The sequence below is a fragment of the Bos indicus genome, chromosome 8 (genome assembly GCF_029378745.1).
Source record: "Bos indicus isolate NIAB-ARS_2022 breed Sahiwal x Tharparkar chromosome 8, NIAB-ARS_B.indTharparkar_mat_pri_1.0, whole genome shotgun sequence".
In the NCBI taxonomy this organism is placed as follows: Eukaryota; Metazoa; Chordata; class Mammalia; order Artiodactyla; family Bovidae; genus Bos; species Bos indicus.
In genome coordinates this window covers 95033043-95052194 of record NC_091767.1, presented here as the reverse complement: position 1 = coordinate 95052194, position 19152 = coordinate 95033043, and the positions used below count along the sequence as shown (strand labels likewise).

The window sequence follows — 19152 nt, the reverse complement described above, 5'->3', positions numbered from 1 at the left end:
TCAAGAGGCTTTTTAGTTCCTCTTCACTTTCTGCCATAAGGGTGGTGTGTCATCTGCATATCTGAGGTTATTGATATTTCTCCCGGCAATCTTGATTCCAGCTTGTGCTTCTTCCAGTCCAGCGTTTCTCATGATGTACTCTGCATATAAGTTAAATAAACAGGGTGACAATATACAGCCTTGATGTACTCCTTTTCCTATTTGGAACCAGTCTGTTGTTCCATGTCCAGTTCTAACTGTTGTTTCCTGACCTGCATATAGGTTTCTCAAGAGGCAGATCAGGTGGTCTGGTATTCCCATCTCTTTCAGAATTTTCCAGTTTATTGTGATCCACACAGGCAAAGGCTTTGGCATAGTCAATAAAGCAGAAATTGATGTTTTTCTGGAACTCTCTTGCTTTTTCCATGATCCAGTGGATGTTGGCAATTTGATCTCTGGTTCCTCTGCCTTTTCTAAAACCAGCTTGAACATCAGGAAGTTCACAGTTCACATATTGCTGAAGCCTGGCTTGGAGAATTTTGAGCATTACTTTACTAGCGTGTGAGATGAGTGCAATTGTGTGGTAGTTTGAGCATTCTTTGGCATTGCCTTTCTTTGGGATTGGAATGAAAACTGACCTTTTCCAGTCCTGTGGCCACTGCTGAGTTTTCCAGATTTGCTGGCATATTGAGTGCAGTACTTTCACAGCATCATCTTTTAGGATTTGGAATAGCTCAATTGGACTTAGTTTATAGCAATTTGTTACAGAAGCAATAGAACTGAACACAGTGGTGGTCCCAGGACTACCATCAAATTGCCTTCCTGTCCCCACCAGCCTGCCGTTAGGAACCAAGGAAACTAAAGTCACCCAGCTCTCGATATACAAAACTCATAGGATGTCCCGCATTGCACCGCCAGTGTGTCTGTGCATTTTGTCTTCCTCACTAGGATGCAAGCTCTTAAGACAGGGACTGTGAATGACCTTTTTTTTGTTTTAACTCTAATTGTTTTTTAATTGTCCAAACAATATATATTAATTGTAGAAAACTTAGGGAAAAAAGAAATAAATATAAAAGAAATTTTAAAAGATCCATAACTCAACAGTTAAGCATACTATTAATATTTTCATGTCATTCTATACTTTGTACATGTATTATATATACAATATATATATATTTAAATCACAAGATAAATACTAATATATAATTTTATCTTTCCCTTAATTCCATTATGTGGCTATTCCATGTCAATGGATGGAATTCTGTACCATCATTTCTACTGTTCCATAGTATTCAGGCTGGGTCAGGTCCTCCTGTTATAACGTCTTTGATACCCTTATATCTCACCTTTTATAACACTTTTGATAGCTGTAATAATATTTGTGATTATCTGATGATTTTAAGTTCTGTTTTCTCCACTAGACTGTAATTTCCATGAGATAAAAGTGTGCCTGCTTTTATCAAGAGTATAATCTCCAAAGCTTAGCCCCAAGTTGATGCTCAAGAAATATAATTCATTAGTGAATCAATTTAATCAAATCTTTTTTTCCAGGCATTTAGGTTGTTTCCTATTTTGTTCTTAATACAGGTTTCTAGAACACAGTAGATTTTCAATAAACGTTTGCTGAGGACTAATAAAATAATAGAATTTTAGAGACTGGTGAAGGATAATCATTTAGTAGCCAGTAATTTGATTTAAGTCATTGAGAGGAAGAGAAGTACGTCTCAGTCATATAAACATGAAGAGCTACACAGAGCTGATAAAAGGATCCTCAAAGTGAGTATTCTGGCAAATTTTCTTTACTTTTCTATTTTTTTCCCAAACAGAAACAGGTATGAACGATCAATGAGGTTTGATAACTCTTTAAAAAATCTTCAAAGAGGTATGTTTTATAATTTTTTATAAAGTTCTTCCTAAAATATATGGTTATATAGCATAGTATAGACTTAGAAAGCCTGGCAATCTGCTCATGTGTAAAGAGTAAACACATTCTTCATATGGGTATAATATCACTACCAATCCCCTAAATAATAAATAAGCCTTTATAAAAGTTAATAAGCTTTATACAGTACTGCACATCGACCATGCTGCTGCTACTGCTGTTTAGTCACTAAGTCGTGTCCGACTCTTTGTGGCCCCGTGGACTATATAGCCTGACAGCCTCCTCTGTCTGTGGAAATTCCCAGGCAAGAATACTGGAATGGGTTGCCGTTTCCTTCTCCAGGGGATCTTTCTGACCCAGGGACGGAACACACATCTCCTGCTTGGCAGGTGGATTCTTTACCACTGAGCCACCTGGGAAGACTACATCAACAATACTTCAATTAAAAAAAAAAAAAAAAGAAACAAGAGGGGAAAAAAAGTTAATAAGCCAGTTAGCAATCATGGGGTGGACTAAACTAGACACTGCTACTGCTGCTGCTGCTAAGTCACTTCAGTTGTGTCCGACTCTGTGCGACCCCAGAGACGGCAGCCCACCAGGCTCTGCCGTCTCTGGGATTCTCCAGGCAAGAACACTGGAGTGGGTTGCCATTTCCTTCTCCAATGCATGAAAGTGAAAAGGGAAAGTGAAGTCGCTCAGTCGTGTCTGTCTGACTCTTCAAGATCCCATGGACTGCAGCCTACCAGGCTCCTCCATCCATGGGATTTTCCAGGCAAGAGTACTGGAGTGGGTTGCCATTGCCTTCTCCGAAACTAGACACTAAGCCTATAGAATTCTGAGCTTTAGAGAGGGTAATCAGTGGCCGTTAAAGTCCTGTTCTGTATTCATGTAGAGATTATAAAGTTAGAGTTTCTTTAAAATAAGACTATTGCCTATTAAAGTCAATTATCTTACTAAGAGAGTAACATCAGCTTTAAACTACCTGTTTTTCAATGAATATTTAAAACATATACAAATGGTAAAAAATGTCCAAATGTGAAATAAATATAATGCATTTCATCATTAAAATTCATATTCTTTATCTGACAGAAAAAGAAACACATAAAGATTGCCTGAAAATTATTCAAAGCCTCCAGAGATGGTATAGGTATTTTGGTTCCTTTCGAAGTTTCTTTAGTTATAACTTTATTGATTTATATAACCTGTCCTTCTTTACATGTTCTACTAAAAGTTTCCTTCATCTTTAAATGCTAGAAGTGAGAGGCCCCAAAAGCAAAAAAGGTGAGAAAGGGAATCACTGTGTAGCTTACCAGAGTGTAGCATATAATGCAAAGAGCACTAGACTAAGCATGGAGTGGAAGGCTAGTCCTGCTATTACTGTCTTCGTCAGTTCACTGACGTTTCCTAGACTCCAGTTTCTTCGCCTACAAAACGAAGGGGCTCAGTGATCTCAAGGGCCCTTACAGCAAAAACATTTTAAGCTGTGAATTTCTGAGAGATGAGACAGTTAAAGAAAAGAAGAAAAACTCACACTAGATACCCTGCTAAAGGTTATGCAGGTAATTGAAAAAGGTCTCAAGCAAAATGCCCCTGATAGATTTTACTCACACATGCATGCCATCAACCTCCTCGGAAGCCTACTTCCTGTACATCTTGTTAACACTGATTTATCTGAAATCTGAGAGGCATTTTAGGACCACAGAGCCTTTATCAGCAATAGGGACTAATGGATTCCTTAGAGAAAAGCCAAAAAGATAAAGAAGGAAGTTAGATTGGTGCAAAAAATACACCTTCAGAACCTCTGCAGAAAAATCAATATTGATAAGTGAGATATACTGGGAAATTTTCTTAGAGTAACAAAGAAAGTGGACACTAAGCTGTGTGTTAGGATTGTCTGCAGAATGGAGAACAGAGTCCTATTAATAATAAAATGCCTATATCAAAATGATTAAAAGCAATTCCCTACATACCCTCACCTGGCATTGTAATAGCCTATGTAGACCAAGAGCACTGCCACCTTGCCACAGCCTGCCCCATTCCAGGCACCCAGAAAAAGGGAGTATCCATGGTGAAAACACAATGCCTCCCCAATCATCTTGCTGCTGCTGCTGCTGCTAAGTCGTTTCAGTCGTGTCCAACTGTGTGCAACCCCATAGATGGCAGCCCACCAGGCTCCCCTGTCCCTGGGATTCTCCAGGCAAGAACACTGAAGTGGGTTGCCATTTCCTTCTCCAATGCATGAAAGTGAAAAGTGAAAGTGAAGTCGCTCAGTCGTTTCTGACTCTTAGTGACCCCATGGTCTGCAGCCTACTAGGCTCCTCCGTCCATGGTATTCTCCAGGCAAGAGCACTGGAGTGGGGTGCTATTGCCTTCTCTGCCCAATCATCTTACCAGGGGTCAAAAGAGCAAGACGCTTTGCACCGTATAGTCCTCATATATACTAATCCAGGTATCTTAGAACTAGAAGCATCTCTGCTTTATTCAATTTGGTATGGAAGATGGGGGCTTCTTTTCTGGGAACACTTTCTATAAAAATAATGATTCTCTCTGTCTAAAAATTGACATATACACTCTAAGACTAGCTTTCTGGTTTTGAAAATGATAGGCAATGTAGAATGTGGCAGAAGAGATACGTTTTTTGGAATCATCAATCTATTCAAAATATATTATTACCACCTTAATCTTTTCTACCAAAAAAATTTTTTTGGCTATAAGCCATGCCCATGCTTTATAGGACGATTACCACCAGAGCTCAGCTATAAATACAAACCACTTTCTTCTCTGGGCCTTCGTTGGTGCTCACATGTATTTGATGTGATGCTTTAAGGAGGTTACCCACTAGATAATCTTAAAGATCCCTTTCATCTCTGGCACTTTATGGTTCTAAGATAAATGAGCTTTTCCAGGTTGACCCAGCCTCAGAGTCTTATTTATAGCATTGTTTCTATGCAGAAAAATTTTACACATTTCATCCAACTGACTTAAAAATTAACTTTGGGACATAATCCATTTGAAGTTGAGGCATTCCAGTATCTCATAAAATATTGTCTGCCATGTTCCTATACATCTTTATTACTACAGTAAATACTATTTGGGGAGAAAAGAACACATAAATTAAAATGATAAAAATAAATAAATAAAATATAAACTTTTTACTACAAATAGAATTCTTATAGTCATTTTAGCATCTTAAATTTTCTGGTTAGAATAGGTCAAAGGCATTCTATTTCTCATGTCCCTCTTAAACTTCCTTCCTTCCTATTTTATTGTAATTCAACAAGCCCCTATGAAATAACTCTTGAGTACTGAAATTTGGGAGTCATACAAAACATCATGCTCCAGGGAGACAGAGCTGGGCAGTGTGGCTTTCAGACTCTAAGAGGCCCTAATTACGCCTACCTCCTATAATTCAAAATCCTCCCTTTAAATTTGGGTGTGGCCTGTGACTTGCTTCTAACCAGTAGAATATGGCAAAGGTGAGGGGTTATCACTTGCACAGTTACATTATATAATATTGTAACTTCCATCTTGCTAACAGACTCTCTTGTCTGTATCTCTCTGTACTGACATCCTCTCCTGTTGGCTTTGAAGTAAGCTGCCATATGGAGAGGCCCATGTAGCAAGCACTGAAGGTAGCCTTTGGCTGATAGCCAGTAAAGAGTTAAGGCTCTTGGTTTAACAATCATTGAGGAGTGCATGCTGCCAACAACCACCTGAGCTTGGTAGGGGAACTTCCCCAGGAGAACCCCAGCTCTAATCAACAACTTGTGGCAACCTTGTAAAAGACTGAAGCAAGAGTCCGGAAAAGCCACATCCAGATTCCTGACTCACAGGAACTGTGACATGATAAATGTCTCCTGCTGTAAGCCATTATGTTTATGCAAATATTGTTATCTAGCAACTGATCAAAATATAGGCAGAAGAGTAGCACCATATTATTAGACAACAACTTTAAGGCAACAGAAATCCAAAATAAAGTTCTGGGATAAAGGTAGCTTTGAAATATTCCATAGAGAGGGTATATACCCAAGTAACATGGTAGGTGTTGCAAGAGGGAGGGAATCAGAGGGAAGACACACTGAAACCATAATCACAGAAAACTAGTCAATCTAATCACACTAGGACCACAGCCTTGTCTAATTCAATGAAACTAAGCCATGCCCTGTGGGGCCACCTAAGATGGGTGGGTCATGGTGGACAGGTCTGATACAGTGTGGTCCACTGGAGAAGGGAATGGCAAACCACTTCAGTATTCTTGCCTTGAGAACCCCATGAACAGTATGAAAAGGCAAAATGATAGGATACTGAAAGAGGAACTCCCCAGGTCAGTAGGTGCCCAATATGCTACTGGAGATCAGTAGAGAAATAACTTCAGAAAAAATGAAGGGATGGAGACAAAGCAAAAACAACACCCAGTTGTGGATGTGACTGGTGATAGAAGCAAGATCTGATGCTGTAAAAAGCAATATTGCATAGGAACCTCGAATGTCAGGTCTATGAATCAAGGCAAATTGGAAGTGGTCAAACAGGAGATGGCAAGAGTGAACGTCAACATTCTAGGCATCAGCAAACTAAAATGGACTGGAATGGGTGAATTTAACTCAGATGACCATTATAAATACTACTGCGGGCAGGAATCCCTCAGAAGAAATGGAGTAGCCATCATGGTCAAAAAAAGAGTCCGAAATGCAGTACTTGGATGCAATCTCAAAAACGACAGAATGATCTCTGTTCATTTCCAAGGCAAACCATTCAATATCACAGTAATCCAAGTCTATGCCCCAACCAGTAACGCTGAATAAGCTGAAGTTGAAGGGTTCTATGAAGACTTACAAGACCTTTTAGAACTAACACCCAAAAAAGATGTCCTTTTCATTATAGGGGACTGGAATGCAAAAGTAGGAAGTCAAGAAACACCTGGAGTAAGAGGAAAATTTGGCCTTGGAGTATGGAATGAAGCAGGGCAAAGACTAATAGAGTTTTGCCAATAAAATGCACTGGTCATAGCAAACACTCTCTTCCAACAACACAAGAGAAGACTTTACACATGGACATCACCAGATGGTCAACACCGAAATCAGATTGATTATATTCTTTGCAGCCAAAGATGGAGAAGCTCTATACAGACAGCAAAAACAAGACGAGGTGCTGACTGTGGCTCAGATCATGAACTCCTTATTGCCAAATTCAGACTGAAATTGAAGAAAGTAGGGAAAACCACTAGACCATTCAGGTATGACCTAAATCAAATCCCTTATGATTATACAGTGGACTGAGAAATAGATTTAAGGGCCTAGATCTGATAGATAGAGTGCCTGATGAACTATGGACTGAGGTTCATGACATTGTACAGGAGACAGGGATCAAGACCATTCCCATGGAAAAGAAATGCAAAAAAGCAAAATGGCTGTGTGGGGAGGCCTTACAAATAGCTGTGAAAAGAAAGAAGCACAAAGCAAAGGAGAAAACAAAAGATACAAGCATCTGAATGCAGAGTTCCAAAGAATAGCAAGAAGAGATAAGAAAGCCTTTCTCAGTGATCAATGTAAAGAAATAGAGGAAAACAACAGAATATGAAAGACTGTGATCTCTTCAAGAAAATTAGAGATACCAAGGGGACATTTCATGCAAAGATGGGCTCGATAAAGGACAGAAATGGTATGGACCTAACAGAAGCAGAAGATATTAAGAAGAGGTGGCAAGAATACATAGAAGAACTATACAAAAAAGATCTTCACGACCAAGATAACCACGATGGTGTGATCACTCACCTAGAGCCAGACATCCTGGAATGTGAAGTCAAGTGGGCCTTAGAAAGCATCACTACAAACAAAGCTAGTGGAGGTGATGGAATTCCAGTTGAGCTATTCCAAATCCTGAAAGATGATGCTGTGAAAGTGCTGCACTCAATATGCCAGCAAATCTGGAAAACTCAGCAGTGGCCACAGGACTGGAAAAGGGCAGTTTTCATTCCAATCCCAAAGAAAGGCAATGCCAAAGAATGCTCAAACTACCACACAATTTCACTCATCTCACATGCTAGTAAAGTAATGCTCAAAATTCTCCAAGCCAGGCTTCAGCAATACGTGAAACATAAACTTCCAGATGTTCAAGCTGGTTTTAGAAAAGGCAGAGGAACCAGAGATCAAATTGCCAACATCCATTGGACCATGGAAAAGGCAAGAGAGTTCCAGAAAAACATCAATTTCTGCTTTATTGACTATGCCAAAGCCTTTGACTGTGTGGATCACAATAAACTGTGGAAAATTCTGAAAGAGATGGGAATACCAGACCACCTGATCTGCCTCTTGAGAAACCTATATGCAGGTCAGGAAGCAACAGTTAGAACTGGACATGGAACAACAGACTGGTTCCAAATAGGAAAAGGAGTACGTCAAGGCTGTATATTGTCACCCTGCTTATTTAACTTATATGCAGAGTACATCATGTGAAATGCCGGGGTGGATGAAGCACAAGCTGGATCAAGATTGCTGGGAGAAATATCAATAACCTCAGATATGCAAGTGACACCACCCTTATGGCAGAAAGTGAAGAGGAACTCAAAAGCCTCTTGATGAAAGTGAAAGAGGAGAGTGAAAAAGTTGGCTTAAAGCTCAATATTCAGAAAACGAAGATCATGGCATCTGGTCCCATCACTTCATGGGAAATAGATGGGGAAACAGTGGAAGCAGTGTCAGACTTTATTTTGGGGGGCTCCAAAATCACTGCAGATGGTGATTGCAGCCATGCAATTAAAAGATGCTTACTCCTTGGAAGAAAAGTTATGACCAACCTAGATAGCATATTCAAAAGCAGAGACATTACTTTGCCAACAAAGGTCTGTCTAGTCAAGGCTCTGGTTTTTCCAGTGGTCATGTATGGATGTGAGAGTTGGACTGTGAAGAAAGCTGAGCGCCGAAGAATTGATGCTTTTGAACTGTGGTGTTGGAGAAGACTGTTGAGAGTCCCTTGGACTGCAAGGAGATCCAACCAGTCCATCCTGAAGGAGATCAGCCCTGGGATTTCTTTGGAAGGACTGATGCTGAAGCTGAAACTCCAGTACTTTGGCCACCTCATGCGAAGAGTTGACTCATTGGAAAAGACTCTGATGTTGGGAGGGATTTGGGGCAAGAGGAGAAGGGGACGACAGAGGATGAGATGGCTGGATGGCATCACTGACTCGATGGACGTGAGCCTGAGTGAACTCCGGGAGTTGGTGATGGACAGGGAGGCCTGGTGTGCTACGATTCATGGGGTCGCAGAGTCGGACACAACTGAGCAACTGAACTGAATTTTTCTTTCAAGAATTCAGACTGGCAGAGAGGTATACAGCACAGAGGCTGAATCAACTGAATATTACAGAGAGTGGCACCACTGCACTGAGAAACAGTGAGGGGAGATTGCAGAGGTACATGGGGTCCAGGTCATGCCAGGGCTGAGTGGGCTCATTTTCAATAGGTAACAACACAGAAGGAAAGGCTCTTGAGCAGGGAAATGACAGTAAAAAGGGCTTTAAAGAACTTAATCCTATCACAGTATAAAGGATGGAGAGGATTAGAGATAAGAAGACCAAGAATAGATGTGCTGGCACAAAGGTCTTCAGGAGAGGGCAACAAACATATGGGGGGGGTGGGGGGGAGGCAGCGGTGGTTTCACACTCATGAATAATCAAAGGCATGCAAATAAAACTGTAAAATACCATTCTGTGGTTGAATCAAATTTGTACAAAAACTAATAATACTAGCAAAGATAAAGCAATCTCAGACACTATCAGTGGGAATGTAAATAGAACAGACTTTACGGAAAGACAAGTCAGCAAAATGCATGAATAACCTTAAAATACTCAGATCTCAGATTCTAATTCACTAAGAACATATTCAAAAATAAATAAGTTTATTTACCCATCCAAGAAACATTTGAGTGTCTACTGCATTCCAGGTACACAGGATATAGCCGTGAACAAAACAGACCTCACCTCTGCTTTCATGAAACTTTGAAGAGACAAACATTTAACAAATACTGATGAAATAAATGTATAATTACACATATTACAGGACACAATGGAACTTAAATCATGAGCTTAAAAAATACCTTTCTGGGAAGTAACATTTATACTGAGATCTGAAAGATGAATAGAATTTAGCCACATGAAGAATAGGAGGATTTTTTTTTTTCTGAGAGGAAAAAAAACAACATTCATGAAGGCAAGAAAGTTAGCTATATTCAATATTTTAGAGGATTCATTCATTAACCCATTTAACAACTATGTGTAGAGGCCCTAGTAAGTATCAGGTACTAGGTGCTAAGGATAAGGGATGGGAGAAAAGGATCAAGGTCAAGACAAAACAGGTATAAAAAATCCTGTAGGAACGGAAGGGTGTGGTATTTGTAATAAAGCCAAAGATGTTTGTGTGAAAAAGGAGAAAATCAATACATTTGGCAGAAAAAAAAAGAGAGAGAGAATGGAATATAGGTTCAGTTCAGTTCAGTCGCTCAGTTGTGTCTGACTCTTTGTAGCCCCATGGACTGCAGCATACCCAGGCCTTCCTGTCCATCACCAACTCCTGGAGTTTACTCAAACTCATGTCCATTGAATCGGTGATGCCATCCAACCATATCATCCTCTGTCGTCCCTTTCTCTCACCTTCAATCTTTCCCAAGGTCTTTTCAAATGGGTCAGTTCTTTGCCTTAGGTGGATAAAGTATTAGAGTTTCAGCTTCAGCATCAGTCCTTCCAATGAATATTCAGGACTGATTTCCTTTAGGATTGACTGGTTGGATCTCCTTGCAGTCCAAGGGACTCTCATAAACACAAAGGCTGTCTACCTCCTTTCAAATCCAAATAGTATAGACTTACCTTAGAAAGGTACATTCAAAACCGTACTATTCATTTATAAAAAATTACCATTTATAGATAGAAATAGGCTTCCCTGATTGCTCAGATGGTAAAGAATCTGCCTGCAGTACAGGAGATCCAGGTTCAATCCATGGGTTGGGAAGATCTCCTAGAGAAGGGAATAGCTACCCACTCCAGTATTCTTGCCTAGAGAATTCCATGGACATAGGAGCCTGGCAGGCTACAATCTATGGGGTTGCAAAGAGTGGACATGATGAGTGACCTTCACTTTCACAGACAGAAATACTTAAATGACTCAGGGCTAAAATGCTCATGTGCAAAGAAGAAGTAGAGATCAAAAATAAATTCTAACATGGATACATAAGTTAAGGCATTGCTATACTTGAGGGATTACCCTACAGCTATCCATGAGTGTGTCCCAACTATGCTAAGCGCTCAGGGAAAAGGAACCATTTTTTCAGAATAATAAGCAGGCTTTCTTTGCAAGAGGCCAAAATGTACATAGAATAATCTGAGGATTTGAAATTAAAGACTGAGTTTGTGACTGACATGTACACACTGCTATATTTAGAATGGATAACCAACAAGGATCTACTGTATAGCACATGGAACTCTGCTCAGTATTATATAACAATCTAAACAGGTAAAGAATCTGGAAAAGAAGAGATACAGGTCAATGTATAACCATCACTTTGCTTGAAAAGAACCTAAAACGAACACAACAGTGTTAATCACCTGTGTGAATGTGTGTGTGTGCGTGCGTTCAATTGTGTCTAACTCTTTGTGACCCCATGGACTGTAGCCCATCAGGCTCCTCTCTCCATGGAATTTTCTAGGCAAGAATACTGGGGTAGATTGCCATTTCCTCCTCCAGGGCTCTTCCCACATCTCTTGTGCCTCCTACTCACTTATATGCCAATATAAAGTAAAATATTTCTTAAAAATTAACCAAATGAACCTCCAAAAGGTTATGGATGAACTGACAATTACACAAACTTTATGATAAGAACATGCTTGGAGTTACTAGCAAGTTAAAAGGGAGCCATAAAAATGATCATGACCGCATGTGAGCAGTAAACCCAAGGAACTAGAGTCCTTTGTCTCCTGTCTCCTCAATTATCCAAATGGTAATATCTTATGTTTGGTACATGTCAACAGCATTAAAGAGTATATAATATTTGACACTACCTTAAAAAAAAAAAAAAAGATATGCAAAACTCTACTATTTTTGCACTTCTCTGTGAGTCTAAAACTGTTCCCAAATGAGAAGTAAAAACAAAATACATGGGTAGATTTGCTACAGCAAATAACACAAAGCCTAAAATTTGTGTTAATTTCATAAAGCAAACAAAAAGAAGGACAAATGAAATAATCCTCCAAATTACGCTCTCAAGTCCAATTTTTACTTCTCCTGTTAAGGGACGCAGGTACCTATCAAGAGAAAAGCTCATGGTCTGTCTTGGACAGTCCACTGCCCATCAGACTTCTGGGGAGGTGATTTCAACCTCTCTAAGGCTTTGCTACCCGCCTCCCACAGGTTGGTATCATATACTTCTTGACTATTGCATTCTATACAAATATTCATTATTACTATTTAAAAATTTTTATTTGAACTGCATTATTCCTTCATTAAATGGAGAAATATCTTTTAAGATTAACTATTTGGATTTTTTCAAGTTTTTTAATTTATCAAATTAATCTACTTTAGTAGGGGCCCAGATTTAATCAACATACTTATCTAACAATAAATAGAGTTATTATATCTCTCAAAATATTATAGAACTACAGTCTAAAAAATGTTTTTATTTGCAATAGCCTTCTCCTATAAAGTTCACTAATGGAATTGGCTAACCTTAAAATTAGTGTGGTTAATTCTAAAGACCTGTATTTATTTATTAGACCTGTCTAATAAAGTTTGATGGGCATAAATACACAGTTTGGAACAAATATATTGACATCATACATACAATACATTTGATAAGATGTCTTTTTCCCCATAGACAGTAAAAATGAAATAATAGCTCTTTTGAAGAAAAGAGGTGATTAAGTCAGGAATTTCAAGAAATGCAAAACCTGAACCTTGAAAACCCGAATGAAATTTCAAAGTCTGACAAAGAAAATACATCTTTTATAAAATTGGAAATCAGTGTGTACTTATAAATGATGCACCACAAAATGTTTCATTATAACTTTACTGTGTCAAAATCCATTATCCATCTGCCTTCCATCAAGCAGTCTAAGGAAGAAAAATATTATATTGTTTTCTGGGTTAAAACTTCATGTACAGCCTACAGGCTAACGGGAAAACAGAGCAGGAGTACAAGAGTAACTCTCTCAAATCATGCATTTACTCATTAAAACCTCAAGGTAGGCCATTTTAACAAGGCACCTAATTTTGTTTCCTGGTGAATGTATTTATAGATCAAAACCAGAAATGATTCAAGTGGACAGTTAAAAAAAAAACCAACAGGAAGCATATAAAAATAATATTCAGTAAGATATTATCTTTATAACAGTAAAAAAAAAAAGCAGGATGCCCCCTCCCCTTTCAAGTTCCCACAGTGTTCACCATTCAGGCACAGGCTACTCACTTCCGATGGGTGTGGTCCATGCCACTGTTTGGTATTGCTTCCAACTCTGCATTTTTCTGCCCACAGATATTTCCATAGCTGTCGTATCCTGATACTAGTCTTGCTGCTGCACCTGTTGCTACTGAAAAGCCACAAATAAATCCCTAGAGGAAAAAACAGAAAAAAACATACAAATAAACCATTTCAATAGCAACAGCCACTACTTGATACGATAATGAGCTTCTTTTGTCCGCTGAAGGGAACAAAGAGCTCTCTTTCCTTATTGCAAACACTATTCCACTGTTTTCCTTGGGTTTCACATAAGCTGTACAAAGAAGTCCACAGGGAAACACTATTTACTACAATAACAAAACAAATCTCAAGCTTTTACATCGTAAGTATGTCTTTGCATTTTATAATAATAATAATAGCAGCTTCTTTGTACTGAACACCTGCTCGATGCCAGGATCTGTACCAGCTGCTCACCATACATTATCTCTAATCCTCATGATGGGGAAACTGAGGCCCAGAGAGGGTAAATAAGTCATCCAAGGCCATAGAAGCTAGTAAAGATCAGGGTATAAGACTCAAACCTAGCTTTCTTCATTCTTTAAAATTTTTTTTAATATTTATTTATTTGACTATACTGGATCTTAGCTGTAGCATGTGGGATCTAGTTCCCTGACCAGGGACTGAAGCCAGAGCCCCCTGCATTGGGAGTTCGCAGCCTTAGCCACTGGACCACCTGGGAAGTCCCTATTCTTTAGTTTTATTTGGTTGTCAAAGAGTTCTGGTAAATAAAGAATAGCAACAGATGAAAGACAAAAACTCAAAGAACAATAGGTATGTGGGTTTCGAATTATCACTTCAGTACACACAACACTTCTGTTTTCTTCCTGCAATAAAGTTGTGTAGAAGCCAAAGAATTATACCGTGAAGTACATTCACGCTCTGAATATTGGCGACTCAAGGACAGGGAGGCCCTGGGTCCATGTGCCACAGAGGTCACTTCATTTCATGGGGATATGCTTCACCACAGTACCAACGGCGAATGGTACTCGCTTCAGAACTGCATCATGTTTGCCAAGTCAAGTATGCATTGATCAAAGCAAAGCAATAAACCCTACACTCAGCTGCAGGCTACTGGGCATAAGAACAGGAAATAAGGTGAGTCACTATTATTAAACTGAATTGGAAGAAAAGACAGAGGTTAAGATATATTCTCGCAATGCGGTCACTAAAAGATTGAGTTTCTGTTATCTTTAACAAAAGACACTAAGGTTAATGGCGAACCTTTCCAATACAGTTCTTTAACGAGAGGCATCATAGAGTAATAGAAAGAGGATCCAAAAAGATCTGGATTCAAACCCTCACTCTACCATTTACCACCTATATAACCTTGATCCATTTACCTTTTTAGACTGTTTCTTCCTCATCTCTGACAAAAAATAATATCAACTGTTTCACAGCCAAACGATGGGGCCTCCATGAGATAACACATTTCTAACTTGTAGCTGGCCCTGTACACAGCAGGTAGTCAATATACTGTAGCTGCTAACGAAAAAGTCAGACTAAAGAAGTTGATAACAGTAATTGCAGATTAACTAAAAATCCCTTCAGTTCTAAATTTTGGGAAAAAATGTTCTAGGGGGTGGGGAGGGGGGGAAGTGAGAAATACTATCAGTCATTTCGTCATTACAGAGAAACATTCGGACCACAATTACCATCTTTCACTACTGGTCTAAAATAGCAAAGCCCTTGCATAATTAAAAGGTTATGTTCTTCTTTCACTTTTTATAGAAACGTTCTTCTTAGGTTTGATAAGTACTTTGTGTTACAGATGGCCTTCAATGGTTCCTGAAGTCCCTTTATGATCATTTTTAACAGTACTGTTGGAAACATACATGTGCGTGTTTTTGTGTATGTGTGTGTTTGTGTTTTTTAGTTATAGGCCACCTCATATCCCTCTGGGATGTAGGCAGAGTATAAATTATAAATGTTTCACGTATATGGTAAAATGGAACACTGACATATTTTCACATAGGCCATTTAAACTTTTTAGTAGCTTCCCAAAGCATTAGAGTGGAGAAGGTGAGAAGCTGTAGGAAGGAAAGGAAGGGGAACAGGAAGCTAGTAAGAGACGGAGAAACCATGACTGTTATCCTGGAGATGTCTCATGGTACAAGAAGTGACAATGGAGAACTAGGCCAAATATAATTAAAAAGACAATCTCCTTTTTAAAAAAAAAATTGTGAAATCCAAATGCAGGAAGCAATATAGTTTCAGATGAGAAAAAAATGGGGTACATGAAATTAAAATAGGGTGAGAGAAACTTTACAGAATGTACTCTTTAATTCAATGGCTCCAAGAGGCAGGTAGAGTGTTATTTAGCAGAAGGAAATCACATTAATGAAGCAAGTTGTAAGGGGGATAAGGAAAGCTTTTATACACCTATAGTAGAGAGCAATCACCAGAGAGAAAAGAAGTCTATTCATAAGGAATAGAATCATGGTTAAGAACTTAAAATGACTGAGCTACTGAAGTGCTTTCAGAACTGCTATTTCAAGAGAGAGTGAGAAGGAGCAGACAAATCTAATCACAAATAGGAGGTGATTCAAATCAGATAAAGAGACCAGAGATGGTAGATCACAGGCAAGATCTGGCAACTAATAAGTGTATATTGCTTACGTGGGAGAAAAACAGTCTGCTAATTACTGGACTGTGTTCATCTCCCCTTCACATCACAAGTTTAGTTCAATTTAAGTAAGAGTTTTGGCTTAGTTTCACTCACTCTTAGTCAAAAAAAAAGGACACGTTTCATTTCACAAGCAATGTTTGAATTTCACACATGAAGCCTTTACCACACCACTGAGCAAGGCAGAGGTCTTAGCTTTGCTCTGAAGAAAAGAAAAGTCAACAAAACATGCATGAGGGGTGGGGAGGGAGTATGAATATGGCATTGTGTTTCAAGATAAAAAGACTTTAGGCTTACAGCCTTCTCCCAGGGATTAATGAAAATATATTCAGAATTTTTTTCTCAAAGACTACCTCTCTTACCCCAAACAACACTTGGAGTCAGTCTGCTAGTAACTAACGTCAAACCTTAGAGTAACACTTGGCTTCTGTTCCTCCTTTTCCAAGAACTCTGAGACCAGGAGGCTATTAGGACCCAGCAAACAGCATAGGATTAGAAAGTCTGATGCAGAACTAATACTTACGCAAACAAATTTCAAAAATAAATTGAAAAGCTTTGGCAATCTGCCAGATTTCAGGATTGCTTTAAAGTTTAATGGGATATATTACTCTAAGAAAGAGGGAAGAAGGAAAAACAAGAATGGTTGGAAGTCTAGGAAATATCAAGTTCACCCTGAAAGAACTGAGATATTCTCAAAAGAAAAAAATAATAATGGGGCCTGAGGAAGCTAAAATCAGAGAGGCTATTTCATGGGCAGCCTGAGCAATTAAAAAAACATAGACAAAGAATATGTACTGAGAACTGAAACCAGCAGCAAATACTCATGACCCCAGGTCAGTCTCTTTATCACTTTAAATTCTCTGAGGCTCAGTCTCCTTACCTGTCACTAGGAATGAATTAGATTAATCTCAAAAGTCTTTTCTGATTCCTAAATTTTATGATTCTAAGGAAAACTATTAAGAGAAACAGAGTCAACTTTTTTAGGCTATACTTCCAGGGAGAAGTATGGGCCCATTTGATCCACTGTAATGACTGAGCATGCGGTATGTACAGGTGGCGAGGAAGAGTAGATTAAAAGTAAATGGATTTAACTGTACATTTAAAAATAGTCAAAATAATAAATTCTAAGTTATGTATGTGTGTATGTGTGTGTGTGCTCAGTTGCTCAGTGGTGTCTGACTCTTTTGCAACCCCATGGACTGTAGCCTGCCAGACTCCCTTGTCCATGGGATTTTCCAGGCAAGAATACTGGAGTGAGTTGTCATTTCCTTCTCCAGGGGATCTTTTCAACCCAGGGACGGAACTGGCGCCTCCCGCATTAGAAGTGGATTCTTGACCGCTGAGCTACCAGGGAAAATGAAGTTATGTATATTTTACCACAATAATAAAAAAAGAAAAACCAAAGGATTTAACAGAGAGCAGGCAGTCATTTTGGATCAGGTGACCTTAAGGTAATTTCTGGCATGCTGTTCTTCCTATTCTATGATCCTGGCAAAGCACAGCCCATCACACAGGTGACTAAACACTTCAGTGAGTCTTTGAGTCTTTCCCTTTGTGCTGCCTGCTCCACAATAGTTAATGAGGTAGAAACACTACGCTCCGAGAACTAGACGAAGACTATAAAATAAAAAAGGTCCTTGAAAGCAGTCTGAAGGGACGACCTATGCAATAATGGCTCTAAAATTCAGCTCTAGCCCAGATCATTCTCCAAAATTCCAACTCTGTATTTCCAACTGCTTATCCCTACCCACACACCCTACATGTCCACAATTCAGTTCCTTCCACGTTTCCCCAAACCATTTTCTCTTCCGGCATATGTCCCATCTCCATCAGAAGCACCATTTCTGACTAGACTGCACAGCTAAGATACAGAGGGAGAGGACTCTAGCTTTCTAATTCTGCACTAGAAGAAAAATGCTAAACTCTTTGCTCGAAGAGTCTGAAATACTGAATAGACAACATTTAACTGGCAAGTGAGGTTACAGGTCCATGTTCTCAGCAACAACTTCTGTTGTTCCCAATGCCAGGCAACAAAGAAGGGACTGTCTCTCGAGGCCTTGCCTTCTTCCTCTTCTCTCCTGGGTTCAATGCTGCCACCATGTAATCTTAGACAAATTATTTAACATATCCCTGTGCCCCCTTATCTGTAAAATGGGAATGATGATAACCAGAGTAGCACTGAGCAGTTGTGAAAATTAAATCTGTGTTGAGTGCAGAGAATAGTACCCAGTCCATAGTAAGCAGCAATAATGATTAAGAATAAGTTGTATGAGTTGTCTGTATCTTCTGTCTTTCAAAGTATGTACTTTTAGGACCCTCCTCATATATATATATATACATACATATATATATATATAATTTTATTTATTTATTTATTTTTGGCTGTGCTGGGTCTTCATTGCTGTGTGGGCTTTTCTCTAGTTTCAGAAAACAGGGGCTAATTTCCAGTTGGGGTGAACGGGCTTCTCATTGAGGTAGCTTTTCTTGTTGTGGAACACAGGCTCTAGGGCATGTGGGCTTCAGTGGTTGAGGCATGTGGGCTCAGTAGTTGTAGCACATGGGCTTAGCTGATCTGTAGCATGTGGGATCTTCCCAGATCAGGGATCAAACCTGCATCTCCAGTATTGGCATGCAGATTCTTCACCCTGAGCCACTAGGGGAGCCCCAACTTCCTCTTTATCCTGACTTTTGTGGTACGATGACCTGGGCAGATTTGGTCCAAGTGAATCTCTTTTCTCTCCTCTTTTCACATATACCTCTCCTTGGAACAGAATGAAGTCAGCCTAACTAAGGTGGGAAGAACCTTGCGCTCATGTGGCCCAAGCTTCATTCCACAAGCCATGCTTATTAAGGAATTCTTTATTGGTAATCAAGTGACTGCTTGGGTACTAAGAGTTGTACTTTGTCTATCCATCCTACTCTTGCTCCTTCATGTGCACAGAAACTGTGGTTTGGAACCTACAAGGAGCTGGAGTAGGATCTGAGCTGAAAAAAGCTTATACTGAATCATATACATATCCCATAACATAATCCCTTAGTATCCCACTTACCTGCAACACTGATGACATCAAACATTATTAATTCCACTTCTTCAATCTGTCTCCTGCTCTCTCTTACTACTTCTTTATTTCAGGTTTTTTTTTTTACCTCTTATTTAGACTTATCTGAA

The 19152-nt window shown here is 39.2% G+C and overlaps 1 protein-coding gene across 4 annotated transcripts in view; it reads right to left on the bottom strand.

The window, feature by feature from the left end:
• Positions 1–19152, bottom strand: part of SLC44A1 (solute carrier family 44 member 1) — a 231916-nt gene that overhangs the window by 143432 nt on the left and 69332 nt on the right. For all 4 annotated transcript variants that reach the window (XM_070795224.1, XM_070795226.1, XM_070795225.1 and 1 more), the window contains exon 3: positions 13310–13452. In XM_070795224.1, coding sequence (XP_070651325.1) covers positions 13310–13452 — 143 coding nt within the window. The remainder of the gene's footprint in view (positions 1–13309; positions 13453–19152) is intronic.